Raw genomic sequence first — 13,165 nt, 5'->3', positions numbered from 1 at the left:
TAAATTTATCTTTATAGGTTGCCAAGCATACATTCACTAATTTGAAAGTACATAATCAAAATTTAATAAAAATATAGAAAAAATATATTTTTCCTATTTTTAAAGTATAAACTTTTTCAAAATATTTTTGAAAAATTAAGTAAAAATAATATGTCCCACTATTTTGCTGTTATCTTTTATTTGTTAAAATTTGCAAGATATAACAAATTAACAAATAACAAAAATCAGGTGAAGTGTATAAGAAGCTGTGCCCACGGAATTGAAGATTTGCCACAGACGTTAAAACGACATCACATTTTCTGTTATCTTTCTGATTGCCCATCTCTCTGATTCACTCCGACTGCAGAGCCACTGACACAAAAACGATACTTCTCAAACCTCCTCACAGGTAACACCCTTCTTAGCTCCTCTATTTTTCTTCTGCATCGTTTTTCATATCAAATAAACAATACTTTCTCTGTTTTCTGCATGAAATGTTCATGCTTTTTACATGCTTGGCTTCAGGTTTGAGATCGTTTCGATTTTTAACCACATTTTTTTTTATTAATTCTCACTGTTTGGTTCAACATCTTGCAAATTCAAAAGCTTTTCCACTCTCTCTTCGTACCCCATCAATAGTCTTATGTGGGGTGATGTGTGCTGTTTTCATTTATTTTTTGGTTGGGGTGATGAAGCTGGTGGATCGTTTACTTGTTATCACTGATTTGTTTTTATTCTTTTGAAGCAATTTTGTTGTTTTAGTATATTACTTGTGTAGAGAGTGTTCTGTTTTATCTGTGTTGTGTTTTGGTGTGCGATGGTGTAGAGGGTGATTTTTATTTTTTTTGGTGATGGTTTACTTTTATTCTGATTGTCAATTTCACAGTTTCTTTATTGTAAAACTTTTTTTTGTGACTATTCGATTAAATTGCTGCATATGGTGAAGATTTTGCCAATCTTAAAGCATGGATAAAAATTGTGCTTGTTTGGATTCATGATGATTCATCTAAGATCATGTTGAAGTGCCATATAACATAATTTTAGGTAAATGTTCACATATTTGGTTTCACAAAGAAATTGATTTTGAATCTAGAACTAATTTTGAGTTGAAACAACTCCAAATAGCTTTTGTGCTGCATCAATTTTGTAAATCGAATCTACTTCTTCATTTTTGAGATGAAACAACTACATAAGTTTTTCCCTTCAAAATATGATGTGACAAGGACATTGACATGTGAAACAAACAAGGAATTAGGTAGACATAATGGAAGAATTATAAAAGTTAGGTCATGACCTGATGGGAAGTAGAAACACATGCATAGAAAGCTTGGAGTGCCTAATTTCACCATTTGAAATTTCCTACCCTTCTAACTTTCACCAGATTCTGCCGCTTTAAGAAAATCCACATGGATATGTGAGTGCTATTTCTCTTGTTTGCCTAGCTTGCTTTGGTATGAAATCACTGCTGATCACATTTAAAGTATGGTATATCTGGTTAGAATTGTCATTGTTGCAGTGTCAAGCCCATGAGTGTGTTGGTATTGGCAAATGTGTTTGCTTATTTAACCAAAGTCACCTGTTGCTGTTATGTTTGGGGATTTGATTTTTGTCCCTTTTCTTAGTTTGTTTTTAATACATTCAGATTGTTAAAACACTAGCATCTGAGAGAAATTATAAATACTGACAGAAAAAAGGTTGAAGTTTACATATCACAAGAGATTTAAGCATAGTTATTTTTTAAAATTTATTTAGCTGGATTGATCGTTTAAGGTTGCCTACTAATTTTCTGTCTTTTTTCAGACGAGCCTTCCTTAAATGTTTTGCTTTTGGGTATTTGAAAGCTAAGCGGGTGCTACTTTAAGGAGTTCATTAAGTATTATCTACCGTCTTTTACCAAAACCAGGGAATGCTGAAAGATGTGGTTGAAAGTTAACAGTTCACTCTGTAGTGTTAATGAAGTTGTAGCACCATCTGTGCCAACCTTATTAATCCTTGATGAGACTGGATGTTTAGACTACTGTGAATATCTGTTTTATGCTCATTTGACTGAGGTAGCTGGAAATCTGAGCATTTGTGTGAAGTCAAAACGTGATGTTAGTGAAGATGGCTGAGCTTTGAGCATCATTGGAATAGTTTACTACTTTCTGGAAACATAAGCACCCAGACTCAGTATATACTTGGTATACTATACTATTTAAAGTAAGCATTGGTTTTGTGCAAAAGGTGCTGCAATAAATGGAACAGAAGGGAGGTGTGCTTATGCAAAAATATGAACTTGGTAGATTATTAGGCCAAGGGAACTTTGCAAAGGTCTACCATGCTAGGAATCTGATAACTGGCACGAGTGTGGCCATTAAGGTAATTGATAAGGAAAAAGTTTTGAAAGTTGGACTGGTTGATCAGATTAAGCGTGAAATTTCAGTGATGAGATTAATAAGACATCGACGCGTGGTTGAGCTTTATGAGGTAATTGCCTCTAAAACCAAAATTTACTTTGTCATGGAGCTTGCAAAAGGTGGTGAACTCTTCAACAAGGTACTCAAAGGAAGGCTCAAGGTGGATGCTGCTAGGAAATATTTTCAGCAACTGATTAGTGCTGTTGACTACTGCCATAGCAGGGGTGTGTGTCATCGAGACTTAAAGCCTGAAAATATACTTTTGGATGAAAATGAGAATTTGTTGGTTTCGGACTTTGGGTTGAGTGCCCTTTTTGAATCCAAGGGCCAAGATGGATTGCTCCATACTACTTGTGGTACCCCTGCCTATGTTGCTCCAGAAGTGATAAACAGAAAGGGTTATGATGGGGTGAAAGCAGATATATGGTCATGTGGGGTAATCTTGTTTGTTCTGTTGGCTGGGCATCTTCCATTCCATGATTCAAATCTGATGGAGATGTACAAGAAAATTATTAAAGGGCAATTCAAATTTCCTAAATGGTTTGCACCTGATGTTCGCCGGTTATTGTCCAGAATATTGGATCCAAACCCAAAGACCAGGATATCAATTGCCAGGATTATGAAATGTTCCTGGTTTAAAGTGGGGTTGGAGAATCCTGCTATTACTCCAACCGAAAACCAAGAACTAGCTCCCCAGGATGCTGATGGAATATTTGAAGCGTGCGAGAATGATGGTCCACCTATTGCAGAATCAAAGCATGAACTGACCAAGCCTTGTAACTTAAATGCTTTTGCTATTATCTCCTTCTCAACTGGTTTTGATTTATCTGGTATGTTCCAGGAGACTGTTTCGATGAAAGAGATGCGGTTTATGTCAAATAAGCCTGCTTCGAGTATAATCTCTAAGTTGGAAGAAATTTGTAAGCGGCTTTCCTTGAAAGTAAGGAAGAAAGATGGAGGCTTATTGAAGATGGAGGGTTCTAAGGAAGGAAGGAAAGGGACTTTAGGTGTTGATGCTGAGATTTTTGAGATTACCCCACAGCTCCACATGGTGGAACTTAGAAAGTCCAATGGTGATACCATGGAGTACCAGAAGCTTTTTACACAGGATATTAGACCAGCACTTCAGGACATTGTTTGGACCTGGCAAGGAGAACAACCACAGCAAGATCAACAACATCATGAAGTAATTCAGGAAGACCACCAACCTTCTCACACCGCTTAGTTTCCTGATCAATATTTCATTCTTTGGTTGTTGATAGGACTCGATATAACGTAGTTGGCTAGTTGAGCCTTTTCTGATGGATACTTGAATAATTGTGTACACAAATGGCAAAATTCACCAATTTGGGTGCTTTATTCCACATCCTTAATAATATTTTTTTGTACTTAGTTGCTTCACATTATGTTTTTCTTTTCTTTCTATTTCCAATACCAATTTGTCTATGAATTGATTTGGACTTATTATGATTTAATTATGCATTTTATTTTATTTAAAGGGTGACTAAGAAATGCTATCGGGTGAAAATTTTAAAAAATATTATATCATATGCTACTCCAATTAATCTCAAGATATTATAAAAAATGATGATTTCAAATTTTAAATATTAAAAATAAAATAGAACAAAAATAATTTATTTTACTAGGATTAGAAAAAATCATTGTTTAGTAGTATACCTTTGTAAAATTGAAGTATTTGTAAACAAGAATCTTTATTCAACTTGAAGGTGCCTAATGTTTTTTAGTATTAGAAATAAATTATAAGAAGGGTTCCACTATTATCTTATCTTATCATACTTTATGCATCGTCAAAATTTGTTTATGTCTAAATTGTAGTTACAAAATATTTTTTAATCATTTATTATATAACATACAATTATTATCGTCATTGTATATAAGACTAACTTGTAATTGATACACCTGTACAGATATGTTCAGAAAATGTTAAAAGTAAAAAAAACAAAAAATAAAAAATAAAATAAACTTATACTTTTAATACGATTTGAATAAAAATAAATAAATAAAGTCTTATTTGTAAATAAGATTTCTTTAATTTGAAAAATAAAATATTATAAAATATTTTTTGTGTAAAACAAGTAGAGCTTAAAATACAAATTGCAACCATTTAGTAAATTTAACAATGAAAAAAGAAATCCGACCTGCCGGATTCGAACCAGCGACCTAAGGATGACTATTTGGGAGATTACCAACTACAGTCCTCCGCTCTACCAACTGAGCTAAGGTCGGACATGTTTACATAGCCACAATTAAAACTTCTATTTATGATATATATGAAATTATTTAAATAAAAGATAAGATTATTTATGAAATTTATTTCATAAACACGTTAATCTGGATTTTAATAAAATCAAAGTAAAAGTTATAAAGAGCATCAAATTTTAAAAGTTTTTAATTAACTCGAACATCAGACATCCACTAAACATCAATGAACAACATTTCAATTTTAAAGTTATCTCAATTCCTCTAATAATACAAATAAATAAAATAAACGGAAACATCATATGTTAAATTGATTAAAAATGGTGATGCAATGTGTATTATTAAATATTAAACTAATGGTTTACTTAGCTGTGTTTTATTCTATAGAACCTGTTTAGAATCTTATAAGATCTTGATTTTCTTGGTTGCATCCACGTTAAAAATGTACCTAGTTTTTTTTATTTTTATCTTATCTATTTTTCATTTACATAAGGTAAAGTAACTAATGGATCCAGGTAAAGCTTATAACATAGTAAAATGAGAAAATATATTGAGAAACTTTATTTATTTTTAAATAATCAATGTTATAAATAGTTTAAAATAACTACCAGAGTTTTTTGAAATTTTATGGTGACAGTATGGGTGACATAGGGAGTACATTTGAAATAGTTGTAAATAGTTAAATAAGCAGTTTTAAAGTAAATATTATTTTGAAAAAATATAATTAAATTATTTTAATTTAATTCATTAGCTTAAAAAAATCAAAGATTTAATTTGTTTTGCTAGCATTAGATTTAACAGCTACTTAGCTGTTTTGTGAAAAATAATTACCATAAAGTGGTATCCAAAAGAAGGGAAGTACAAATATTTATAATCTTGAAAATGGATAAAATTGAAAAAAAGAATGAAATGTTGGTGGTAAAATTGAAAAAATTAAAAAGTTTAATAATTAAGATGATATAATATTGAATTCAGCACATATAGTAATTTAATAATGAATTGATGAAAAAATAAGGTGTGTATAATTTTAAAATGCAGATGATAAAATCCGTGATAATAAAAAAGATTTATTAATAACATATATAATTAAGTCTATTTTATAATGTGGCAGTCTTTATATTTAATATCCCCGATAGATCGAAATTCCGTCAAATGAAAAACACACCTTATTTTTTTACAAGTTTCTGAACATGATTTCAAGGAGATTTTGTGAAGTTAAACTTAAAAGTAATATATTATCTTTAATTGTGAGCACATAAACATGTCCGACCTTAGCTCAGTTGGTAGAGCGGAGGACTGTAGTCGGTAAATCCAAATAGCCATCCTTAGGTCGCTGGTTCGAATCCGGCAGGTCGGATTTTTTTTTCCATTGTTATTTTTTTTTTATGATATAGGAAATTTACTAAATGGTTGCAATTTGTATTTTAAGACCCACTTATGTTTGGAAGTATGTTTTATAATATTTTTATTTTTCAAATTATTTATAAAGAAATCGTATTTAAAAAGAAGACTTTAACTTTAAGACTTTAATTGTTTATTTACTTATTTTTATTCAAATCGTACTAAAAAGTATAAGTTTATTTTATTTTTTATTGTTCGTTTTCTTTTTACTCTTGAAATTTTCTGAAGATATCTGTAGACGTGTATCTATTACAAATTAGGGATGTTAGTAGCAAGTTAGTTCTCCTATTCATTTAGATATAGATGCACCAAAGTATGATCTCATGCAGACTTTCTGCTATGCTCTCTTTGAAAAAGGATACAATAACTTGATTTCGAGAGAAATGCAAACAATTTCTAATTGTTTGTTTCAACAACCAATATTTCATGAATAAATAGCAAGAAAATTAATTTTCTCATAAAGAAATAAAAATATTTACTTTAGACTTCATTAGGTCAAACTGGCCAAACTACATTTGCAACAAAGCCATTTGTGCTAGAAAATGTTACGAGCTTACTATGTTAGGAGATTTCTACACACCCAACGAATATCCCTCTCACTCTATCATTTCCGAATGGATGTTCCAGAAAATATTACAATCCTGAATGAGAATATGTCGGAATAGTTTTTATGTAGTGTAAAAAGCAGCAATAGGTAACTTGATTTGACCCCTATTCAACGATCCTTTTTGGTTAATTCTTGAACACATTGATCAAAGGATTCAAAACTCTCATCGCGAGTAAACAAGAGTGAAGAAAAAAAAATATTAAAACTGCGGATGAGTTAGATAAAACGGGTGAGGTAAAACCACACCCGAATTTGTGCACAATGCGATCAAAGATGCAGCTGGGTTCATGATAATGGGATGGCCACGTACACAAACACATTGGGTGCGGATCATGTTAGTATCAGTTAATTTCTGATAAGACCATCATCAATTGCTGCTGCATATTTGAAGATCGTGACACATGCGGGAATGTGAAGCACCATTCTCCAAAAACACATGGGGGCACCAGAACCTCTCTCTTGTTACCTTGCTCAGAATGCATCCAATCCAACATGTATTCCTATTGATGCTGCTAACGTTATGTAAACATCAATCTTCCTTTAAAAAGAAGAAAGGAAGATACAATGAGTTCAGTATTCTAAACTCTTCCCCCAAAAGAGGCTATTTGCCTCAAGAGAACAGTTGTGTTTGTTTATCAAGTCCCTCATAACCTGTCACTATCATCTTTTTAATCAAATGACCAAAACGACTGTACATCCGAGGTTGGCTGTAGACCTCCACTATAGGGCCTTGAAACAGCTGACTTCCCTATGCTTTCCACAGAACCATCTACAGGCCATTCATTTCTACAAAACAAACCAAAATAAAAGCTGTTAAATCTACCGTCACAACAAGTGAGTATTTCATTTAGATGGTGAAAAAAAAAGACCTCACATCGTAAGCAAAAGCACGAGGTCAAAACAACAGTTTTCAACAGTCTATATTAACACTAAAAATTGTGTTAGAGATGGAGGAAGAACCCAAAGTTGCATAATCAAGGTGGAAAAATAAATCCAACAAAATGTCAGTACATGCGCCATGCCATCATAAGCAGGAGAAAGGGTCACAAAAAGTCCAAGTATTTGAGGCATCTAGACTTCGCCATAAGTCTACTTATTAGGGACAAGGGATTTTCTTTGACACCTTCCATTATGAGGGTGCCCTTATTTTTTTGGTTCAACTAGTTTTTTTTTTCTTGATTTTTCAGGTTCAACAAGTCAGCAGTTTGAAATTTTAGCTGGTATATTCACAAACCAATATACAAAGGATAAACAAATTGATGACAACTAGAGATAATCAATGAACACACTCCGCACAACATTTCATGACTCAATCAAACAGAACAGACAACTAAAGAAAAGGACATGAAAATATACTCTTGAACACCAACAACTAAATCCCTTTCTGTCCCGTACCAATTCATTTCATGAACAAATAAATCAGTATACACATCACACAGATGAATCTACAATATTAACAATTAATAATTCCACTTTAGTTAAATGAAAGAACATAAAAAGAGTACATTTGGAGCTAAATACATTTTGTTTGGTGCAAACTATATCAGACATCCAAAGATGTCTAAAGGCAGACGAATCTATTTCAAGCAAACACTTAAATAACCTTTCAAAGACATTACCGGTATGTGTGTGGCCTGCAGAAAAGACAAAAATCATGGAAATTTGACAAAAGCTGTGATGCTATATTTTATATCATAATTATATTTCATTTTCTACTCCTCGCTCTTATCCGATGAAAAATAGTTAGAGATGGAGATACTGTTTTGGGTATATTACCTCCAGTTAAACAGTCAAATCATTACCAATAAGCATAAAAAGTGATTCATCCTCATTTGAAACATTAAAATATTCCTTCTTTATAAGCTAGTTTTCTGTACGGAAGAACTGTAATTCTATTCAATCAAACTGTTCAAAAAGCCCAAGCAATAAGCATTACGCTAAATTAGTAATAAATATATTTAGATTCTTTGATTCATAGTATCATCAATAAACCCACACAATCAACAAACAGACCACAGAGGAAAACTAAGATTACACAGCACATACATACTTAAAATCAAGCAGCTGTTATAGGTACAATAAAATTCATTTTCACCATAGAAACCAATGGTTTTCTTCAAGTATCATTACGTAGATAATATGACCAAGACTCTAGAAATAAAAGAAGCAAAAGGTTTAACATTCCAACAAAGAATCGCATTACCCATCGATGTTTACAGATCTACATTCATTTCAAAAAAATAAAATGAGGGAATTGTTTTTCTCATCTTTTTTTAAGTTTCATCGGATTAAAATGCTCAACAATGTAAATGATAAATGTAAAGCAGAAATTCCAAATTAGCAATCCAGTAAAGGCAAAAAAATAGGCAAACGGTTCATACATACTTGGACCAACAGTTAGCTGGAGAACCATCATGCCCACGGCTACTAGCAGATTCACTTGGGCTACCATATATCATATCATTTTGAGTGGCTGTCTCCTGAGCTGTAAGACCACCTGACAATGGTGGGAAGAGAGCACTTTGTAACCAAGGATCATACCCAGTTGAACCTGTAACAGGGCTGAAGTTCTCACTACTATGGCCATTAGGAAGAAAAACATTTTGTGGAGAAGAGGTACTGGATATTATGTTATCTTCTTTGTTAAAAAAAGAAGCCATAGAGTTCTGAGAAGATGAAACCAAAAAATCATCCTTGTTTGGTATGTTTCTTTGTGAGGATAACAGCCAGCTTCCTGGACCACCTACTAAACCTAAACCATCTTGAACAAGCGGAGAAGAACTCCACATCTGCCAGGTTCCCTTCCCATTTGCAGCTGAATCATCCAGGGCAAAACCACGCCTGTCTTGGCTCTTTGGGGTACTGGCAAACCAATTAGAACAGCTATGCTTTTCTCGGGATGATGGTGACTCAATTGGAGATGGCCTATTAACATCAGAACTGGCAGATATGCTTTTTAAAGAGTGTGGTTTTGTTCCTGCATTCTCTGTCCCAAAGCCAGTTCCCAAGTCCAACTGAAAATTATCAAGTGACTCAGAAACAGGCCCAAGCAAGGACACCGGATCAGGAACATAACAGGGGTCTTCAAAAAGTTCTGGTTCATCTTGTCGAGAAACATGTGATGTATTTCCAACAAGAGAAAAAAATGGATCAATTGCCGGAGAAAAACCTAGACTACTACTAGTTGGTACACTTGCCTGGGTGGAAATATTAAATGGTGATGGAAGACCAAACTGAATAGGATTAGTAAATGTTTGTGTAACTGGTGACTGGGAAGACAACTGAGGGCTTTTGGTTTCTGCTTGAATTTTGGAATTTGGTCTGCAAATTACATTGGAATTTGAAGATTGAGGAACAGATGAAGACCGAGTAAATAATTGTTGCCATGATTTTTTAGGTGCTGCAGTCCATGGCTGTGGTTCAGGGAGTACCTACAAGGAAAATAATCATGATAATACTGTTTCATAAGTACGTATTTTTTCAGTGTGCAACGAACATAATCATATACAGTTATAGCAAGCAATTAATATTAACTAGAGCATCATAATCATATATAGTTATAGCAAGCAATTAATATTAACTAGAGCATCATAATCATATAAACTTATAGCAAGCAATTAATATTAACTAGAGCATCATAGATTCATAATCATATAAACTTATAGCAAGCAATTAATATTAACTAGAGCATCATAGATTCATAATCATATAAACTTATAGCAAGCAATTAATATTAACTAGAGCATCATAATCATATAAACTTATAGGAAGCAATTCATATTAAAAAGAGCATAATAATTATATACACTAATAATACCAAGCAATTATTATTAATTAGAGCATCAAATAATTATGTTATGTTAAAAAATCTCAAAGACAGAAAGTTTAGAATGCCAACAAACAAAATGGAAGTTAATGACAAGACACACGTTTAGAGATAAAACAACAGCAAAAGCCTTGTCCAGACATTTGAAAGTGATATTGATCTGTAAAATCCTCACATGTTTTTCTTATATGGAAAAAAAGGTAACTAGCATTCCATCACTAATCAACACTCAACATAACCTGCTAAAACAGTATTGTAAAAAGGCAAAGAAAAGGAAATAGAAAGCAAAACAACTTACAGAGTGAGTGATATTTCTATCATCACCATTTAAATAGGATTTTGCAGCAGGACGCTCAGGAGGACATACTTCTCTCCTGCTGGGAGCAGTATGAACATGATCTACAGAACTACTAAACTTGTTTTCTTTCACCACAGTGCTTGGAATATTATTGCCCCTACTGAAACCAAAAGCTTTTGAAGAAGACAAAAAAGTGCCCCGCATGCGGTCAAGATACCTTGCTCCAGTACCTCCTCGGTTATAATTGTTTGCAGGGACATTTTTATTATGTGCATTGTCCGTACTCTGACCCTTGCCACTCTCCAACCCAGATTTCTGTTGCTCTCGGCGATCACTTTCACTCTTTCTGTCGAAATCCCGCTTCCGCTCACTTTCCTTGCCAGCTCTTCTCTCCAATTCTTCAGCGTCGGAGTTGCTCTTACTAGACCCCTTGTCTTTCTCTTTTCTTTTTTCCTGACGCTTCCTTTCAGTCTCCTTCCTGCGCTCTTTCTCCTTACCAGGATTTGATGATCTGCTGTGATCTTTTTCTGCTTCCACTTTTTCATCTCTCAGTTTCCTACGCTCCTCCACTAACCTTGCAACCTCCTCCCTCTGTTTTCTCTCTTCTTCCTCCAAAAGTTCTTTCTCTATCCTAGCCTGTCTTTTCTCTTCAGCTTTCCTACGTGCTTTTTCCCCTCTACTTTCGCTGAGGCTTGCTCCATTTTCACCCCTCTTTGCCAAGAACGCTCTATGTTCAGCATCAGACGAACATTCTTCACTTGAACTAACTCTAAAAGCCTTTCTCCATAGCCATCTAATGCTCTTGAAAAAAGAAGTCAAAAGCTTGCAAACCAAAAATAAAAGACCACAATATGACCTTTCAGTCAAACAATGCTCGGCTCCACCAAAAAGACCAGGATTATCACTCGTCCTCCAGTTGCTAGGATTACCTGGAATAGACCCACCAGCCCAATTGCCATTCTCCAACCAGTCCTGACCGCACATCCATCCATTTTCAGACCATACCTTGCTATTTAATATCTTGCCACCTTTTCCAACCAAATCCTTAACTATACTGGAATTGGAAATCCCTAACCCGGGAGGCACAGGCAAGTCTAGAACCGGCCTCTTAGAAACATGACCACAGGTAAAACACATAAACCGACCCCCACCAGGGTTCTGATCCCTGTAGGGACTCAAGCAGTTGCGGCACCGCCTAGTAGCTGTCTTCCTCAACTTCTGCATCTCTATGGCCTCAAACCTCTTTCTCTCCCTAATCCGTGAATTCCTCCGCACGCGCCAAGCCGACAACCAAGGCATCAAAATCTCATACCAGAAAAGAGTAACCAACAACACAAAAACACAAGCCAGACGAGGCGAAGTAATCTCGAAGCGAAAAGCAGGCGGCAGAAGCTGAGAAAGTGCCCATAAACCAATTAACGGAATAACCAACCAAGGTAGCATTGTAGCAACCCGGCGAGACCACTTCTGAATCACACACAGTATACACATTATCTTCTAAACCTAAGCCTCTTCCTAGTCCCAAATATACCCTCTCTATTTTTCCCAACAAAAACAACGCTTCCGAGGAAACCCTAATCCCGGGCTCCTTTCCCCCTCATTCAAATCAATATCCCCCAGGGTTAGACCCAGAAACTTCAGAACCCTAAAATCTCAAACCTAAAAAAGAAAAAGAGAAAAAAATCAGAATATTTAGGAATTGACATTGGAATTGAAATTACCCTATTGTAGCAACAAAGGTCGCAATACAGTTCAAAAGAATAAAAGCGAAAGAAAAATGAGAGAGACAAGAATTGAGAGCTTGGTCCGATTCGGAGCTTGGTCCAAAAGGGAGAGGAAATGGGAATAAAGGACTCACAGATTCGGCGTCAATGGTGAAAACAAGAAGATGAAAATCGGTGAGAAAGGGAGCGAAATGAGATTGAGGCTGGGACACATGAAAGTGTTCGGAGCTGGTGTCGAGCCGTCCAATTCGGGTCGGAGCCTCCGTCGCGGGTTGTTCTGTGTGTGTTAAGAGATAGAGAGAAACAATGCGAGAAGAAGAGAGAGAAACAAGATAAGAAGAAAGAGAGAGAGAGAAAGCACTGAAGAAAGAAATGAGAAACAAAATCGAAACAAGCGATGTCACCGAACCGTCGCGATGTGGATAGACTGGACCGGAGTCGGTGAACCGGACCAGCTGTTATTATTTTCTTTTCTTATTTTCTGTTTTTTTCCTCTCTCCTACATTCTTTTCTTCTGCATTGTTTGTTCTTTCACAGGGCAACCATTTCTTGTTGTTTCGCCACTTCTTCCGTTTAATTAATAATTTTGGGTTTCATTTAATTCTACATATACATATAAATTTATTAAATTTTTATAAAGGCACTCTTTAAAAATGTATAATGTAATTTTTTTCTGCGATTAATTGCATCGTTTGGTGTTCGTACAGAAATCCC

At 34.6% G+C, this 13,165-nt stretch overlaps 2 protein-coding genes and 2 non-coding genes across 4 annotated transcripts; 2 read left to right on the top strand and 2 right to left on the bottom strand.

Moving 5' to 3' along the window:
• Window positions 1-204: 204 nt before the first annotated feature.
• On the top strand, window positions 205-3,776 carry LOC137823796 (CBL-interacting protein kinase 2-like). The gene is made up of 2 exons (XM_068629070.1): window positions 205-388; window positions 1,780-3,776. Exon 2 carries the CDS (start codon window positions 2,215-2,217, stop codon window positions 3,598-3,600), a length of 1,386 nt encoding a protein of 461 aa, XP_068485171.1. The 5' UTR covers window positions 205-388; window positions 1,780-2,214; the 3' UTR covers window positions 3,601-3,776.
• Window positions 3,777-4,528: 752 nt separating this feature from the next.
• Window positions 4,529-4,622, bottom strand: TRNAY-GUA (transfer RNA tyrosine (anticodon GUA)). The gene is made up of 2 exons: window positions 4,586-4,622; window positions 4,529-4,564 (listed from the first exon to the last, which is right to left on the bottom strand). It is a non-coding gene; the product is annotated as a tRNA-Tyr (tRNA).
• A 1,238-nt stretch (window positions 4,623-5,860) lies between these two features.
• On the top strand, window positions 5,861-5,952 carry TRNAY-GUA (transfer RNA tyrosine (anticodon GUA)). The gene is given in 2 exon segments: window positions 5,861-5,897; window positions 5,917-5,952. It is a non-coding gene; the product is annotated as a tRNA-Tyr (tRNA).
• Window positions 5,953-6,581: 629 nt separating this feature from the next.
• On the bottom strand, window positions 6,582-12,927 carry LOC137826578 (stress response protein NST1-like). Its single transcript, XM_068632589.1, has 4 exons — window positions 12,586-12,927; window positions 10,728-12,386; window positions 8,989-10,034; window positions 6,582-7,389 (listed from the first exon to the last, which is right to left on the bottom strand). Exons 2-4 carry the CDS (start codon window positions 12,216-12,218, stop codon window positions 7,272-7,274), a joined length of 2,655 nt encoding a protein of 884 aa, XP_068488690.1. The 5' UTR covers window positions 12,219-12,386; window positions 12,586-12,927; the 3' UTR covers window positions 6,582-7,271.
• Between the last annotated feature and the right edge of the window lie 238 nt (window positions 12,928-13,165).

Source organism: Phaseolus vulgaris, chromosome 8, assembly GCF_000499845.2.
Source record: "Phaseolus vulgaris cultivar G19833 chromosome 8, P. vulgaris v2.0, whole genome shotgun sequence".
Taxonomy (NCBI): domain Eukaryota; kingdom Viridiplantae; phylum Streptophyta; class Magnoliopsida; order Fabales; family Fabaceae; genus Phaseolus; species Phaseolus vulgaris.
This window is presented reverse-complemented; position numbering and strand designations above follow the sequence as displayed.